This window comes from Pseudopipra pipra, chromosome 18 (assembly GCF_036250125.1).
Source record: "Pseudopipra pipra isolate bDixPip1 chromosome 18, bDixPip1.hap1, whole genome shotgun sequence".
Classification (NCBI taxonomy): domain Eukaryota; kingdom Metazoa; phylum Chordata; class Aves; order Passeriformes; family Pipridae; genus Pseudopipra; species Pseudopipra pipra.
This window is the reverse complement of record NC_087566.1, coordinates 12,326,415-12,344,736: the sequence shown is the minus strand read 5'-3', so window position 1 is coordinate 12,344,736 and position 18,322 is coordinate 12,326,415. Positions and strand designations below refer to the sequence as shown.

At 39.6% G+C, this 18,322-nt stretch overlaps 1 protein-coding gene across 18 annotated transcripts in view; it reads right to left on the bottom strand.

Annotated features, from left to right (window-relative positions):
- The window catches only part of LOC135424221 (E1A-binding protein p400-like), a 48,173-nt gene that overhangs the window by 4,493 nt on the left and 25,358 nt on the right, over positions 1-18,322 (bottom strand). For 6 of the 18 annotated variants that reach the window (XM_064675242.1, XM_064675253.1, XM_064675250.1 and 3 more), the window contains 29 exons: positions 18,044-18,208; positions 17,041-17,208; positions 15,825-15,916; positions 14,735-15,033; positions 14,062-14,264; positions 13,791-13,960; positions 13,360-13,556; positions 12,792-12,903; positions 12,144-12,287; positions 11,677-11,835; positions 11,330-11,413; positions 10,641-10,772; positions 10,475-10,519; positions 10,212-10,365; positions 9,566-9,807; positions 8,885-9,058; positions 8,580-8,627; positions 7,430-7,566; positions 6,904-6,960; positions 6,708-6,786; positions 5,903-6,103; positions 4,833-4,878; positions 4,632-4,741; positions 3,853-4,057; positions 3,193-3,356; positions 2,615-2,821; positions 2,114-2,309; positions 1,395-1,525; positions 602-769 (listed from right to left, as the gene is read on the bottom strand). In XM_064675242.1, coding sequence (XP_064531312.1) covers positions 602-769; positions 1,395-1,525; positions 2,114-2,309; positions 2,615-2,821; positions 3,193-3,356; positions 3,853-4,057; positions 4,632-4,741; positions 4,833-4,878; positions 5,903-6,103; positions 6,708-6,786; positions 6,904-6,960; positions 7,430-7,566; positions 8,580-8,627; positions 8,885-9,058; positions 9,566-9,807; positions 10,212-10,365; positions 10,475-10,519; positions 10,641-10,772; positions 11,330-11,413; positions 11,677-11,835; positions 12,144-12,287; positions 12,792-12,903; positions 13,360-13,556; positions 13,791-13,960; positions 14,062-14,264; positions 14,735-15,033; positions 15,825-15,916; positions 17,041-17,208; positions 18,044-18,208 — 4,289 coding nt within the window. Of the gene's footprint in view, positions 1-601; positions 770-1,394; positions 1,526-2,113; positions 2,310-2,614; positions 2,822-3,192; positions 3,357-3,852; positions 4,058-4,095; positions 4,123-4,631; positions 4,742-4,832; positions 4,879-5,902; positions 6,104-6,707; positions 6,787-6,903; positions 6,961-7,429; positions 7,567-8,579; positions 8,628-8,884; positions 9,059-9,565; positions 9,808-10,211; positions 10,366-10,474; positions 10,520-10,640; positions 10,773-11,329; positions 11,414-11,676; positions 11,836-12,143; positions 12,288-12,791; positions 12,904-13,359; positions 13,557-13,790; positions 13,961-14,061; positions 14,265-14,734; positions 15,034-15,824; positions 15,917-17,040; positions 17,209-18,043; positions 18,209-18,322 lie in introns of those variants that run through there. The other 12 variants (XM_064675244.1, XM_064675256.1, XM_064675247.1 and 9 more) reach the window with 9 other exon arrangements.

Sequence of the window (18,322 nt, the reverse complement as noted above, 5' to 3'; positions counted from 1 at the left end):
TCCAAAGTCCTCTTCATGATAAGTTGTAGCTTGGCATTTAGAGTGAGACTGAATGTTTGTAAAACATTTGAGATCACTGAATTGAAGAACTGAAGTAGGGGAGGAAGAGGAGAAGCCATATTTTCTATGGCTTCCTCCTATCTATAAAATTGAAGGAAGCACATGAGTTCTAACGGGTTACACTATCTGGGATATACTTTTGAAAGAGCAAGGCTTCCAATTTCTAGCCCCCTTCTTTTTCTCCTTGGTTAGACTGATTCGGTTATGCAGAAAATAAGTGAACTGTCACCTACACTTGGCTGCCAGAAACAGGAAGAACTCTGGATGAATTTTCCCTAGTAAATCCTGTATAGAATCCCTTGGTTAACAAAAAGGAGTGACTTATTTTTTTTATTTCAAAGAGGAAAGGTGAACTTACAGCTCAGAGTTCCTCTGACCTGCTTTAAGGGCACATATTCAGCACCAATGAATTTTATTAAAAAGTCAATTTAAATGAAAGTGTGACTAGAATTAATACGAGTGGGTGCTAAAATGCTACCTCACCTGTCATCTTTACAATTCTCCAGTTCACAGTACAGTTTATGGCGTAAACCTGTGTTACCTGTACCTGAATCTGGGCCTGCACTTGCTGAGTTCCACCTGGTTTCTGGGTTTGGGAAATTGGAGTTGTTAAGAACTGTGTTTTAATGGCAGGTTGTGTAGCATAAGTTACTTTTTGTTGTTGTGAAGTCTGCTGTTGGGTTTGGACCGTAACCTGCTGAGCATTTATCTGCAGAAGAGAAAAAAAAAAAGGCATCAATGACCACAAAAGATTTAAAAGAACAGGTATGTAGCTAACAAGATTAATTACATTTATTTATTGGAAAAAAAAAACCCTCCCAGGATTAGTAATAACAAAATGAGCACTAGATGAAAGCTTTCACCCATTCATACAAGTATTCACAACTAATTAATGTAGTTACTGAAAAGGTTCTCTCTTACACAGGGCATTCATACAATAATGCACTTCCAAAAAGCCACATTGAGATGGCCTTCTCACGATCATGATATTATCATGGCACATGAGAACATGACATTTGAGGAAAAAGTATATTTTGCACAAATTGTATTGTAAGCAGTGAAAATCTCTGGGAATTTTCCACATGTGGTCATATTTGAAGTGACTAAAGGGAATCCTAATCTTTGGGGCATGAGAAATCAAACCAACCAACCACCTTACTGAAAAGTAGTTAAGCACCTGACAAGGCACATGAGAACCCGTTCCCTCCAGATATACTGAACATTCACCCCTAGAAATCCTGACTGACTCTCTGGGAGTCTCCTCATCATCCAGAGCCAAAGTCTCCCAGCCACAGAAGCATTGCATAACTTAATGGGAGAGCAAACAACTGTACCTTTTGCTGCACAGTAGCTTGTCCCTGTGCAACCTGGGGCTGGATCGCTTTCTGCTGCTGTGCTGCTTGATGGTGCTTGAGTTTTAGAAGCTGCTGGACATGAAGTGGCTGTGCAACTACTGTCTGGCCTCCTGAAAATTACAAAAATAATTAGAACTGTAAGAGTATTGCTTTGCTCCAGTAATCACAGCTTGCAAACAGAGATTCTGCTTTTTATAGGCTTATACATCTGCATAGCTTTGAGCACTAATAACCCACTGGTTTTAATGGGAATAAGACATATGGATTTTGACACTGGAGAAAATTTCTTATCTAAGGGCATGAGTAAGCTAACTTCATGTTCTAACAATAACCTTCCTACTGGAAAAATTCTGTCCATACTATAGGAGACTTATGAAATACAATTCTTCTCATTTCCAATTTGCATTTTAAAAAAATTATAAAATCACCATGTCTTTATTTTTTAAATTCGATCTGTTCATCTACTGTCATATACAGATTTAAAAAAACCCCAACCACATCTGGCTAAAGAATCATGCCAACCTCCAGGTTAAATGGGGTAAGAATAACCCTCTTTTCTGAAACAAAGGGGCATGCAACCTCTACAATTTCAGTTTTGAAGAAGTGTGAGTGTTCCACAGAAAACATTACTTAAAACATCCCACTTTTAGAAGAGTGGGATTTAAAATTTTATTTTTCCAGCAAGCCTGTTCACATACCTGCTGCTTTCTGTGGCTGCCCGATGGCAACACTAATGCCTGCAACAGTAACAGGGAGTGTAGTGACTCCTGCTGATGACACAACAGCAGCTGGAACAGACACCACCGGAGGCTTTGCCAGAGCAACTTGGGCTGCTTGTGGAGTTTGGGCCTGGATCTGTCCTTGTGCTTGAAGCTGAGAAGCAGGAACACGAGTCTAAGCAGTAAGGAATGAAGATTATTGTACCGGTACAAAAATATTTGCTGCATATAACAGGTCATAACAAAGTGACAGTTGTAAATGTTTCTAAATATCACAGCTCCTGTACAGTAAGACAGCTCAGAGATGGTATCAGTGGGTAAGTGCAATGCAAAGCTATTTACATTACAGCTGTCTCTTTTGTACTGCCTAAGCAATGCAAGGGGCACTTGTGTGTGTGAATGATCAGTACCCAGCTCATTTAAACCAGCAAAGAAAGTCAGGTGTTTAAGGCTGTTTCTGCAAAGTCAAAGCCAACTTACCAGACGAGCGACCTGCAGGTTGGTCACAGTGGTGCCCGTGAGCACCGCGCCGGGACGAGGGGCTGTCACTGCAGTGAGCTGCTGGGTTTGCTGCTGCTGCTGCACTTGCACTTGTGCTGTTTGCTGCTGTGCCCCTTGCTGTGTCTGCTGCCCTGCCTGCTGCTGGGGGAGCTGCAGCTTCTGCTTCTGCAACTTGATCAGCTGCTCCTGCAAAAAATCAAACACTTCCATCATTTTCAAATGTTTTACATTACAGGAAAAAAATGCAGAGGAATCTAAAGCTTAAAAGGAGAAACATTTTATACCAGACTATAGTTAAGATCAAGGAGCTAAGAAAGTAAATCCTTTACACAATGGCTTGCTAGTGAGTAACAGTAAGTGCTTTACATCCTGCCCTAGTGGTACTGTGGAAAGGGCTGTCAGACTCATTGTCTGCATGCAATATTAGTAGGTGAAATTTTAAGAGAGAAATACATTTCACACTAGCCCAAGAGAACAGGATACAACACACACTGCTTATAATGCTTACAGGAACAATGAGAGCAATGTGCCCCGTTACTTCAGAAGCATTTCCTCACCTGTGACAATTTCCCTACGGTTTTTATTTGAGCTGGAGATTGGGCTTGTGCCTGAGCCTGGATCTGTGGGACCTGCACCTGAGCAGCCTGCTGCTGCTGCTGCCTCAGAAGCTGGAAGTGAGCAGGGGTGATGGTTTTGCCAGACAGCTGGACTGTTGGTGTAGCTGTGAATAAAGAAAAAGCAAAATGCTCTGAAGAAAGCTTTTCAACATTCCATTTAATTCACTGATTTCACCCAAAAAGTCAAGCTGTTAAAATGCATATTTTTCTGCTCCAGCACACTTTGTGGACTTACTACAAATAACAACACATTAGCATAAAAATGATGTGAAAGCAGAGTAAATAATAAAATACATGTGCCTTTCTTCAAAATGGCTTTTAGTCGAGACAGTCAATTCTAACAGTTTACTGCTAGATTGTTAATAATCTTTTTAAATTGCAATGCCTAGGGGCCCAGCAGCTGTCTACTGCAACACTTTATCCAGAAACACCCGAGAAAAACGTAATCTGAGCACCGACAATAAAGCAAGTTAAAAATCACAGTCCAGTTTGTGATCCAGACCTTCAATATTGTGGGGCTGTGGTGATCTAACAACATACAGAAACTCTGGGGCCCCTTAGGTACCTTTGGAAAAAGTCCCGTGAACACACGACTGTTACCTGGTGTAACTTGAGTGACCAAGGACCTGGTCTGGGCCTGCACAGGCGTGAGGTTGGTGGTCACCACGGCGGACGCTGTCACCGAGGTCACTGCCCGCACGCCCTGGGTGGAGGCGATGGTCACCAGCTCGCTGGAGGCGGCGGGCGCTGCCGCCGCTCTCTGCTGCGTGTGAACCACCTGGGCGGTGGCAGTGCCCCCCGAGGTCTGCAAAGGAACACACCTGGCATTGCCCACGGTCTCCAGGGCCTCACAGAAAGCTAGGGAACTTTCTGGAAACGGACTGTACAATTTTATAAACAAACACAGAGCAAAAAAGGCCCAAATCCTTCTTGTACTTTGATCAGCAGCTGGGTAAATCTTTTTCAAACAGGCTGGTCACCAAACACTTCACTACATTACAGAAATTTGATTTGAATACCTTTAAATATTTTGCTTTATCTTCCAGAGTCCTAAACCATTAAAATAATAATAATAATAAAGATCATAATTAACAAAGTACAAAACAGTTACAGTCTGAAAATGATCATGACATAATACATTGCTTTTAACAGCAATCATCTATAAACCGTTTTTAATGGTATTAAGCATTTTTTTCTGATTAAGTCTTCCAGTGTGTTCTGATGCTTTGGTAAGGGAGAAGGGTTGGATACAGAACCCCTTGAAATTTGCAAGAAGCAGAATTTCTGACAACGTGGAAAGCTAAAGAAGAAAACAGATATGCTGATAAATCAAGCAACCAAGATCAGCCCAGGGACACAACTAGACACGATCTACTCACAGTCAATGTTCCAGGTATAACAGGTGAAGCCAGACGTTTATTGATGGGCTGAAAGGTGGCAGCGGGGACCCCAGCAACGGTGTTCACGATGACATTTCCACTCACTGTAGCTGAAAGCAAGCCAGGATTAAATGTGAGGTTCTGAAAACGAAACCCCAAATGTCCCAGTATCTCCAGTGCCCCATTATCAAGCCTCCTTACCAGTCTGGATGCTCGTGCCCGTAACTGCTGTTTTGATGGTGCCCGCCTAATCAGAAGACAATTAAAGTAACAGTTCAGAAAAACCACAGAGAAAACCTGAACACAGCTCTCACTCTAACCATGCTGTTTAACACAATGCTGTAGTCCAGAAGTGACAAAATAAGAAAAATGCAACAGAACACACAGATATTTCTGCAGTTGTTCGTTGATCCTACAGATCAACAACAGCTAACATACAGATTAGGATTCTGCCACACTAACAAGCAGTTCTAGACCAGTCAAGTGTGTGGCAAATACTGGTCACTTGACATCCCTGTTGCAGAAAAAGGGAGCAGTATCTTACTCTGGCACACCACAGACAACCCCTCACACAGGAACATCACTAAGCACTAGATACATAGCAATACTTATGGGTCAGAACCCATCCTCTGTGTCTTCCTGCAAAAGCTGTAGTATTCTTGCCCTTTAACAAGCAAAATAAAACCACCACTGCCTGCACACATTAGTGTGAAAACTGGATTGGCTCTAAAAACAAAAGCCTCAGACCAGTCATCAGATTCATTAAAACAAGATTCTAGATTTAAGGAAGACATGGAAAATTTGCACTAATTTGAAGTAAAACCACCATGGTATATCCTGTAGGATGCAACACTCCACTTGCCTTGCAAAAGTTAATAAAGTTGTGGGTTTTGAGCTCCTTTAACAGAGTGTTTTTTACAGCTATATTCTCTTTATTCTCCAAGTTCTCTGTATGAATACTTTTCACTGACTGTGTAAATGTATTCGCTCAGACTTCCTTAAATTAAACTGAAAAAGGAAAAAATCTTTGCATGGTGTTTTTCCACCTTAGAATGCAGTGGTAGGCAGTTCCACCTATAGCTACAGTGGTACAAACAGCCTTCATAAAGGAGGAAAACAGAACATACCCAGGGGAAAAAAGCAAGAAATATCTTTTATCTCACTATACTGACCGAAAATTCTCACTTTCCAGAGAAAATCCAACACAAATATGGCACACACAGAAGAGCTGAAGCTACTACATCAGAGACACCAAGCTCTCCCTTTCTTACCAATACTGCTGTGTTGGCCACAGTAGTGACTGCAGTCTGCACCACTGCCTGTGGCTGCTGAACTACCTGTGCCTGTGGCTGTGGCTGAGGCTGGGCCTGTGCCTGCTGCACCGTGGGCTGCTGTGCTGGCTGCTGCCCCGCCTGCTGCTGCTGGGGCTGGGGGCCTGTCTGCTGCTGGGCCCTCTGCTGCTCAGCCAGCGCCTGGAAAGCAAAGAGGAGCTTCAGTTCCCAAGCATGTAACAAGCAGCATGTGGGTTTTTTAAAAAAACAAAATAAAGCAACAAACAAAATCCCTTTAATTCGAACCACAAAATCCCTCTAATTCTAACCACATATTACATGTGTGTGTGCAGAGACAGCTCACAAATCTGCATTCACTGTCCAAGTCCAGGTTACATGACCCGACTAGTTTCAAACCACAAGGTATACTCATGGTTATAGGCTTAGAGTATAGCACAGCAAGCAACTTACCACCCACAAACAAGGACAAGTAGCTCTTCCTGAATAATATAAGAAAGGAGGCTACAGAATGGTCAAGAACAAAACAAGATGTTTACATGTTTTTAATATCTTTTCCCAAAAGATGCTCCTTGTTTAATGAGCCTGAGTGTGACAGTAGGCCCGAGGAAAGGTCCCACTTTAGGCCTTGGATATCTAAACCCCAGTATGTGAAGCAATTTGCAGCTGTTCATAACATCTACTGTATTGCCAAACTTGTCCCAGGAGGCACCTTTGCTCATATCTCCTCTTCTGTCTAATGTTTTAATGACTTCAGTCCTATGTGCAGCTGAGATGGAAACCATACCTTTTTCTCTTTGGCAATACGTTCTGCTCGGAGGGACGCGACTTGAATTGGAGGAAGTGGCTTATCATAGTTGATTCCACTACAAACAATGATAAGGCAAAGCACACAACAGTTAAAAATAACTGAAACTTAAAAAGCAAAGGAAAGACAGCACTTTTAGACAATTCATAACTCTCGTAAGACGGGGAGTGCCCACCTTTCTGCAAGCACCGATGCGTGCTTTGGATTCTTCTGGAAAGGATTCATGCCAAGCCTGAAATTGAGCAAAATCATGTTACTGGAGACAGAAAAAGCTTAAAACCAGGACTTAATTTCACACTTTTTAGCATATGACACTGCAATTTTGGTGAAGTTTTCATGATACTCCCATCAGTACTGAAGCCTGCATACAGACACACATTTTAAGAAGTACTCAGAAAATACTCTAAATAAATGCAGAAAAAGTGCTTAGAAAAGAATGTGCTATTAAACAGCATAGACACTAAAAGTTTACAACTCAGGCAAATGGATATAAAGTAGATTTAAATAAAAACAACTCAGTGCTGTGCTGCTCTTAACGAGAAAGAGCAAATTCTTGCAGTGAGTAAAGTCTAACCCAAACACATTGGAGGTGTCCAGTAACACAGGACACAGGGAGAGAGATCAAGAACAGAGAAACACAGTGCACAGTTTCCAGGAGATCTGTGGTAACAGGGAGATCAAATGATTCCAGGTAAACTTACAGAGGTTTGATAGGTGGACTTCTTTTCCCTGCAATCATTTTCATCATCTCAAAATGATTAGTATAGAGTTGCGTGTGGGTTGCACCCTCGTCTTGAGCATAGATCTGATTGGTACGAAGTGGGCGGCTGTTTTTAGTCTAAAAAAAAGAAAACAAACCAACTTTCAATTGCAAACACACCCACATGGCATTTTGTCTATGTATAAACACAGGGTGCGCTTGTAGATTATTTAAAAACGTACTCCAACATATCTAGCACAGACTGGTTTCTGCCTCGTGTCACTGATAACTTACTGTTACACAAAACTCTATGGGAAATATATAAAGAAAGAGCAAAATAAGGAGCAGTTCTCACGGTCACACTGGCATCAGCACTTGGGGACATACAAAATGGCAAACTCTAATTTGAAAAAGAATCTTTGCTTTAGTTTAGATTTTGCAAGTTTAATTCAGTACCCAAACCAAGAGCCCATTAGTTTATAGTTATGCACAGCGCACACGTAAGATAATATAAAACAAAACCATCACTGCACTGCTCTCCCAACAAAGCTATGTTAACATCCACACGCCATGCCACTCTAACATTTGGATTCTCCTAAGCAGAAACTGCCAGTCAGGGACAAACCTCCTTATCAGTCAGAGAATGGGACTACAGCAGAAGTTCCAGATTCTCTGCCCAGCTCTGTCACTAAATTGCTGTGTTGTTTGGAAGAAGGTGTTCAAGTCACGGAATTGATTTTTGTTTCTGTAGCATCCTATCATCCTCATTTACTAAAAGGTGTTTCAGGCATCAAATTCACTATATATTTGTAATCCACTTAGACTCTAGTATGAAGTTTATTCTTACAGATCCTAAGTACCATCAGGATAAGTTACATGGTGGTTGTTAGGTGGAAAAATACCCACTACAGTTTAAGTGAAATCACAAACTTCTTGCATGATCTAAAATTTATCTATCAAATCCAAAAGCTGAAGTCTGGTGTCAATCCACTGTATCAACAAAGAAAGGAAAAATAAATTTGGAATTTTAATTGATGTTTCAGAACTCAAGTAACACTCAACATGGATCTCATAGGAATTATCTGCCCACCTCCATTGCTGCTAAATACCACAGTGTCTAGATTTGATTTTGAAAGAATACCAATGCACACCTTATAAATACTTTTTGTCTTCTTTTTAGGATTAGCTTCGTACATTAGCTGTAAAATAAGAAGGAAAGTTAGATGATCTTTTGTGGAAGATTTTGTTCAGGTGCTTTTTCTTTTCAAAGAAATCACATAAAATAAGTGGAAATCCTGATGAGAATAATTTAAAAAAATCTTTTAAAAGTTATTTATTTACACTGTTGAAACGTTTAACAAAAAAAAAAACAACACAAGTGTTTATGGAGATAAGGAAAAAAAACTCTACGAACTTAAGGTAAAAAATAGAGACGCATCACTCTGTGTAAACTCACCTTTCCTTCTTCCCGTGGAATAATGACATTTTCGTATCTGTTCCGGCACTGCTTTGGGGAGCGATAGACTCTGCTGCACGAGTTAACAACGTCACTCACAAGGTCCCAGTTGGGAGTGTGTGCTGGCGACACAACAGCAAGATTTAAAGGAAGCTCCAGCAGCTGCTTCACTGCCTGCAACAGATAAAGATGACAAATGGTTACCATCTTCCAAACCTACCCTTATCTGCATGTCCACACACCATTACCACAATGAGACAGATAGCTCAGGGCTAAGGCTCTGTGTTCACCTGCATTGACAGAGAAGAAATAAACATAAAGTGCTATTATGCAGATTGATGTGCAAGGAAACCTTTGGAGACTGGTATGAGAGAGACAGAGAGCTGCCATTCAAGTGCTGCCCTCCTCTGAAAAGTGAGGAGAACCTTAGATGTGTTATCCTGTGTCCAGTCAGCACAACTACTCTGAAAGGTGGTTTCTAAAACAAAAACAGGCCTTAATCACACATTTGGTAGTTTAATCTTAAATTCTTCCTTAAAGGAACACAAATGACAGGCAAACTGTTCTGAGTTACGTCAGCAAAATGCCAAACTAGCCATTAAGAATTAGAAATAACCTTGAAGAAATAAAGTACAGGAATAACAACATTAATAACAACAGAAACTGCTGCTATCATCTGACCTGCAGAAGTGCCCAGTCTTCACTGATCAACCACTCTGGATTATCCTGTCCAGCCTCAGTAGCTGGTTTGACAAGTGTTGGCAAAGGCTTTGCAAACTGTGTCTGTTGTTTCAACAAGATGTTCTTCTTTTGCTCTTTGCCCTCTCGGCGCATTTTCAACATTCCTGGAGTTGCTCGATCAAAAAGTGAACGAGGTGGAATAACTGTCTCTCCATGACGTTGCTTCTTCTTCCTACCTGCAGCTAAGACATAAAATAAAACATTATTGGCAAACAGATATTGCCATTCTTTGATTCCTCTACTTATAGCTGCAAATGTTCCTACATGTACAGAGCATTCCATGCTGCCTCTGAAAAGCTTAGTGAGCTACTAAACAGAGCCTGGTATAAAGTAAGACCAGCCTTGTCATAATTTACATAGTAGAATGTCTGTTTTCTAAAACTGTCTTTAAGGACATCTATGTGACTAAAAAGAATGTGGCCTTCCAGTGATTCTGTTGCTTCAAGGCCACGGTGAGACAAGAAATTCATCTCTTCAAACCTGCAAATTTGATGTTTACTGGACCAGACATGGAGAAGAGATGAAAAATCCCATTTTTTTTAACTTTCAGCAATACATCTCGGAACAGTTTTGAGCAAACACTTACCAGATGGATCTGTTTTGTGTCGTTTACGCTCCTTCCTGACATACACTGGAGGCAATTTTGATTCTGGAATAGGGGTGGTGTCATACATCAGGCACATAACAGAATCTATGTAGATATCATTGTCATCCTGTGGTGGAGTAGGAGGAGTCCAAAGCTGCACAGAACAAAACATGTTAAGTACTGCAATATTAAATCTCCACTGATCTTTATGCTTCAAGAAAATAAAAAGCCTGTTTAGGTTGCCTGGTGTTATTTTTACTTACCGGCATAATTTCAGTTTGTCCATCTGGACCTTCATAGACATATTCCTACACAGCAAAAAGAGAACACAATTCAAATGATCCAACTGAACCTTGAAGGGAAAAGATATTCTCAGAATAACTGTTAAGAAATACACTTTTAAGAAAAACAAGACTAATCAGGAATTACTTTGTGGTATGCATCCTCCCGAGTGTAGGTTAGAAGTTCCTCTTCATCCTCCCAAAGCATTTTTTGCTCTTTTTCCTTTAACTCCTTCATATGCTGGATTTCCCAAGCTTTCTTTGCACTTTTCAGTTCCATCTAGATGAAAGTAAGACTCCTTAGAAACTATGCAGTAACAGACACTGGATTAGAAGCCATCAATTTGTATTTTTATGGATAAACTCCCTGAACTTTGACATTTTCAGGCATAGAAATCATATAGCAATTTCTTAACACATACTTTCATAATCATTTAGAAGACATTTCTTGATCTCCGTTGAGGGTTTTTAAACCATCAAAATAAAGCCATCAGAGAACTTCAGTTAAACAGTGGAGACAACCAGAACACAGGCTCACTGAAATTAATGAAATTTTTCCCCTGTTACAGATGGAGTACAACAAATATTTGCTGAGCCAGGCTGAATGCAATTCCCATTTTATAAAAAAGAAATTAAGAACTGACACCTGGTTAAAACCAGAGAATCCCAAAATAATGAGCTCTCTGTAAGACATTATGCTCTTCATAAAGCACAGGGAGAAAAGATCACAGAAGTGCCTACAACATATTCCACATCATTGACGAAACTTTCATTTCATACTGAAAATATAATAAATGTTCAGTGGCAGAACAACATGGAAAAGATTGGTTGTTTTACCTCATTCAACCGTGGCTCATTGTCCTCAACTGAACCGTGGAAGAGCTCTAGATAATTCAAAGCATACCTCTCAATTGGAGTCAGCTGAGAGAACATATCAAGGGGGAAAAAAAATGTTAGTTTTAGGATAATAAAAGAATTGTTATCCAAAGTATCAAAGCTCTCCTTAAAACTCATCTCTCTCTCTGATGCTTAAAATCTTAAATCAGTGGGAGATCTCCCATTCACTTCATGAGAGTATCAATCCCATAGACAACAAAGTTGCTTTAAGGCCAGACTGCAAAGAAATCGAAATATTTGAACTACACATTACTTTTTAACCAGATATTCATAGAGAGTCATGGTACCTGATCCACAACAGCAACTAACTCCTGCAGCTGTGAGGGCTCTTCATTGTATTTTGTCTCGTAGAGCTCTGAGATTAAAGGTTCAATGCTTGACTCGGATCCTATTTCTCGTATGTGATCATTTGACTCCTCATCCTCTCGTTCAATACTGTTGAGGGCCTTTCAGAAGGATATAATTTAAAAATAATTAAGACTTCAAAAACGTGGAAAGAAATTCCATGGGAAGTTCACTGAAATGCAACACAAATTTCTGGAGTAAGTCTCTGCTGCAGCAAGAGAAACAGTCCCCAGAAAGTATAAAACTCATCTGTGGGCTTCTGGAAGCTTTGTCACAAGGAGAATGACAAAACAATGTAAAACTACCAGAAAAAGAGACTGACAGAATTTACACAAATAAAATGAGATTAGATAGCTGTTTAATACTAATGTTGCACAGCTGTATTTTTCATGTATGTGTTAATAATTACCTCTATGAAAGGCCTTGCAACTTTAGGTGAAATATTTTCTGCTGGAGATGGCTCTTGAGAAAGCACTACAAATTCTTCTGCTTTCACTCTAAATCCAGAATCCTCCATAGGAGAATGAACCTCAAACAATTCCTGAATCGTTTGCTTCATAAATAGAAGGGAAAAAAAGAGAAATGAATTCAGCTTTTGGGAGCATTCTATTTTTTAATATATTGGCAGTGCCAGGCAGGATGGACTGGCTTCATCAGTGCAGTCACTGTCTCATGCATCTTCAGAGCAGCAGTTGAGAACCTATCTCTCTAAATGCCCAAACTTTATATTTCATACTTTTAAAGCTGTTGAAACCTTCATCCCCACAAGCTCTGCAGAATTTTGCAGCAGGGTGAAGAAATCAGAATATATTAAGTCACAGAGGTGATGTCTGTGCATCACTATGCCAGTAACGGAACAAAAGCAGATGGACAGTATTTGAGAGAATGTGGCCCAAACACTGAGAGTTCAAGCAATCATGAAATCCAATATGTTTGCTATTTAATTCTAGCCCAAACAGACTTCTACTAAACTGTTACTAAACACTCCAGCACAGATGCTTGAATTTATTAAACACTGCAACACAGATGTTTCAATGTATTCTGAATATTAACTTACCTGTGTTAAAAAGGCCATTGAATAGTCATTTCCCTGAGCAGCTACTTCTCTGATCAAGTCCTTTGTGCCGTTTTTCAAAAGTTTCTCTTCTACAGAATTACCACTGACAAGCCTAAGAAAAAAGGAGAAAGTATAGCAAACTGATAAGTCATTTCCAAATCAGCTTTCAGAAACAAAAAGATAAATTGTCCTTAGAGAGTAACACGGGACTCTTAAAATGTAGAATTTGTGAGGGTTTTTTTAGTTCTGGTACAGACCCAGAAAAAAACACACTACTACCTCCTCTTTAAAACTTTCTTTTACTAATTCATGTAATAAAAAAAAAAACCCAACAACATAAAGGATCTCACTTGAAAAATTCCATGTAGACTAAGAGACAAAACCCATGCAGGTATTTGGTGTTAAACCTCATACACATTTTCTCATGATATCCTGGCATCTTTTATATTGAAGTCAGGTGAAGTTTTCACATGGTTTCCACTTTATTCCAAATCATACAGGGCAGCACTACCTGGAATAACCTTACATTAAAGCATGTTAAAGAGCAGACGTTGATTGCAACCATTACCTGTATATATGGATATCTTTACATCTCCCAATTCTGTCACACCATTCCTGAGCTTTTGCATCCATCACTGGGTTTAAATCATTGTCATAGAACACAACAGTGTCTGCCTCAACAAGATTGACTCCAGTGGAACGACTGTGAGAGGAAAGGATGGCACAGAAAATGCGCTTGTCTCTGTTGAAAATTTTCATCAGCTCCTACAAAAATGGAATCAAAGCAAGGAGTAAATAAACACATACACAAAAGAGAATACCAAACAAAATTCACTATAGCTCAATAAAAACCAAAGTTTTTTATTGAAAACTTGGAACAAGTCCAAGTGTTTCAAACTGAATAAGGAATTAGGCAAATTTCCTTCCCTTGCTGTAGTGTATAAAAGCCTGAGCAGCAAGTATTGCTGTACCAGTGGCCAACTGTTAGAGCACACTTACCTGCCGTTGTTCCTGGTTAGCATATTCATCAATCCTCACAAACGTGAGGAAATGGAAATTCAGGAACAACTCCAGTATGTCCAACATCAGAATCATCTGCGACAAAATCAGCACACGGCGCCCTTCAGATTTCAACTTCTGAAGCAAGACAGCAAGAGCTTCTAATTTTCCTATAATTCAAACAGAAAAAGCAATAGTGGTTTTATATAGGAATTCCACTGCTGTGACACAGGAAATTACTGAAATATTGTCAGCAAACGCCCTCCTTTACCTGAGTCATACTGCACCAGTCGGAGGTCAGGGAACTGCAGCAAGTGAGGAGTTGTCAGCTTTTGCAACTGATGCAAGTGTGGAGCTGCCTTCTGCCTCAGGCTGTGCTTGAGGAGTTTCAGTCTGTGACTATAGGAAGGAGGAGGATTTGCTACATATAAACATGGGGGAGCAGCAACTGCAGCTGGCAACACGAAGAGAGCCCTGTGAAAAGCATCAAAAGAAGGGAATACCAATTTAAAAAGCTACACACAAAATGATCATTTATAATTACAGATGCAGCAATAATTTTCAGCCTGTCAAATGCTATCCACTACATGTTGGTCTTGGCTAAACTAGTTTGTGCCTGCATCTCTGGATCTTAACTCTTGTTAATTGGCTCCAAGAGGTACCTACTCACAAGTAAATCTAAAGTGTACAAATGTGAGCTTAAGTATGGTCAGTTAAATCTGGTTTTGAAATTAGGAATGAGACACTGAAAACTCTTTATTATAAAGATCCTGAATGAAATAGAAGTGACTGTCATTTTTATGTCCATGCTGAACATCATTTACTGCTAAATAAGTCAGTCTAAACCAAACAAGCTCATGAACAGAAACACAGGTTCTTTGAAAAAGAGTGTTTTAGAAATAACTAGACGTGGTAAAGGCTTATAAGGCAGAGTCCCACGTTACCTGTCAACAACATCCTTTAGAGATTCTTGTTGCTGAACCAAGCTCAGGATCATTTCTTGCAAAGGGTTACTTGTTCCTCCGGAGGCACTTGAAGAAAGGCAACAGTTGACGAAGCCAGCCCACCTCCAGCTGTCGCCTTCACTGGGAGCCAGCTGGGAGGGCTTCCTTTCCCCAGCCAAAGAGCAAACACTCAGCACGTCTCTGCCGTACACCGGGGCCCGCGAGCAACGGCGCTCGTTGCCAGAAAATATCCTGTCCAGGCGCTCCTTCAGAAGCCGGTTCTTCTCCTCATACGTCTCCTTTGCCAAGAAAAGTTGGAAAAAAACCACATTTGCTGCTCATCACAATCACCGAGGAATATGAGTTCCTTCAGAAGGAAGCTATGAGGGTCAGAGTACTGTGTGCTTTATACCACTAGCATCTCACTTTGTAACTGCTACTAAGACCAATCACAAAAGGTATAAATTTCAGACAAAATTTGCAGACTGCAGCTAAATTCAATTCATATTAGAGAGTCAATTCTATCTCAGTTCAGTATCTTCTCATTTTTTTGAAGTACATTTTCATAGCTTTCGAAATAAAACAAAATTAATCATTAATAATTTCAATTAACACATTAATTGATAAGGTGCAGGTCCTTGCACAGTTTGATATATACTTGATGTTTCCCGATGCTTTATAAGTTGCTTGAGCATCTTTTCTAAAAATTTGTTAAGATTACAAATCTATTAAAATTTGTCCGTCTTTGTGTTCAAAACACATAGAAAAATGTCATGATTCCTTAATTTATACATTGCTACGTAATTACAATATATTACAGTTAAAAGAACCTGTCTGCTATCACAGCACAAGAAAGCTGTCAGATGCTTTTATACACCAGAATTTATTTTAAACTATGGATTATGGATGAAAATGCCTCAGATCTGTCAATCTGAAACAATGACAAAAGTTGGGGCTTTTTTTACCTACTTGGTAATTATCAAAGTTCCTAATTAATTCCAGCTTTGTAAATTACAGCTTCCAACTATTACATGGACTTAGCATTGATTCTGAAAAGTTGTGTTTCCATAAGAAAATAAAAATGGAGTACCTGTGACTGTCCATGTGTAGGTGCTGGTTTTAACACTGCTCCCATGTCACCAGATGGCAAATTGGCAACTGCAGCTCTACCTGGAATACAAACTGAGGATAAACCTTGTGTTTATATATTTATTCTTCTGAAGATTGCTCTCCTTTATTATTTGCAATAAGTAGACATTTCATAGCTATGACATCATCACTGCAGACAAATTTTTAGTCTAAATGTCCATTGGGTATTGCAAATCTGTACTTTGTTAAACATCAGATATCTGACAGGTATTTACACTGATTGTTTTCACAGAAATCCAGGACAGAGCAATGAAATTTTACTTTGCTTTGTACAAAGACCTGCTGCATTTGTACTTGAATCAAAATGCCATGTATAGTGCAATATGTATTAACATTTAGAAGTCATACTCTAATTCAGGAAAAGATTGTTGTAATTTATCTTAAACAAATCATCTAAGATTTTTCAGAAAACATATCAATTCAGTGTATGTACAAATTGATAAAACTATACAATGCAATCTCAGTAGCATTCTACACATTAATACATTGAAATGGAACAGAAAACAGTCTGTTTTGAGGGAATGGTTTATATCCACAAAAACTTACAGCAGATGGCCATTTCCAGTGAATGATCTCCTAGTGCTGTATTTAAATTTATATAATTTAAAAATCTGCTGTTCTGTTGCATTAATTTCTCTATTATTTTTGATCAACATCTTGGCTGTGTTTTTAAGCAACGAACTGATCACATTTGCAGCAAGGTGCCAAACACCTAAGCAACACTTGCAGAGGGAAAAGGAAAACTGTAGCTTGATCAACTAGAGAAGATAATTAGATAAAAGCAAAACCAATGTGGAAAAACGGAGAGAATTGTTGAACATTCTCTCTCAGTATAGAAAATAATCACCCTTGACTTTTCACTGCAAAAATTAGCAAAGTATTTCAAATTTACTTCTTCCCACTAAACTTTGACCTAAAGCAAAACTGGCAAATAAAAATACATCCATAATAAAGTTGCAAGCTCTCCCAAGTTTGTACTAAAAATTATCTAAAATCTCCAGTACCCATCATGCACAAATGAGAAGGATTTGCCTCACAGTTTACCTCCTTCTGAACTCCAGTTATGGAATTATGATCTGTAACAATTTGGAGTTATATATCAATGTGATTTTAGTAATTGAATATTTAGAGACAGTTCTTCAGGCTGGAAAACCCACCTTGCTGTGTCACTGCTGTGGAAGTTGGGACACCTGTCTGATGCTGGTTTCCTAAAGCATTCAGAGCATTCTGTACAGTTCCTGCTTGGGACACTGTCTGCATGACAACTGGGCCCTGAGGTCTAAGGTACTGCTGGCCAGGTGCTGACACAATCTGAAGGACACTTCCTGCATGGGAGAATTTTAAAACACATTAGGTTGGATAGAGTGGAAAATAATAAATAGTTTTCTCTAGCAAAACCTATTCACCTATTCCTCTTGCAAACTGATCATTGCTGTTTCAAACTATGTTGAATTTTCCCAGACAAGTTCACTGCACTAATCTGCCACAACATCCAGTAAGAGGGAAACACCCAAGTCTTCATAGTTAACGAGGGGTTTCTTGTCATAGGGATATTATTCTAATCTAGGTGCTTATACAGAATTTAGACAAAATCCAATCAACCAAAAAATCTTCACTTATTATTCCCTCTATTTATTTTGTTGGCCACACAGAATCAAGATATCTAGGTTCTCCTGAATTTGGCAACACATACCACCAAGAGAAATCTGAGGGCAAAATGTATTGTAGGTAGAGCATTCAGGTCAGGGCAATAGTTGGGTCAAAACTCAGAAGCACATCAACCTTGAAGTATTATTTACACCATTTCAGAACAAACCAAGAATGTCCTCAGTTTTGTCTGTTTCTGCTCACCAGGGAGTTTACATCAAATAATGCCTCACCTTACTGTAGCTGCATTGCATGGATATGAAAACAAATAATAAAATTTTGGAAAACAATACAGAAAAAGAAAGTACCCATGTCTTTCATTTGATAGGCACTAATTTTTCAAACCAGAGGGACCTTGGCATCCCTGTCTCACACAGAAAATAGGAAGAGCAGAGCAGTACAAGCAGCAGGGATGGAAAAATCTCCTTAACATACAGCAATAAGGAACATGTTGCCCATATCAAAACATGAGCATCCTAAATAATGGAAAACTCCCTGTTTTGAAATAAGTACCTTGTAACTGCAGGGGCTGCCCTGCAGTGAGCTGGCGAAGTTGACTGTGTGACAAAGTGAACTTGTTCCCTTGGAACTGCAGCGTTACCGGGGTCTCTGGCTGAGCGATCCTGCCTTGTGCTCCTGCTATAGAAGCCAGCTGGGCTATTTTTACTACCTCACCACCTGTTAAGGGGGGAAACAGGCATTAAAAAAAAAAAACCAAAGTGGGAGGCGAGTGGTTCAGTATTCACAATTCTACGCTTTGGTTAGTAAACTGGTGCTGAAGCGCCTTCCATG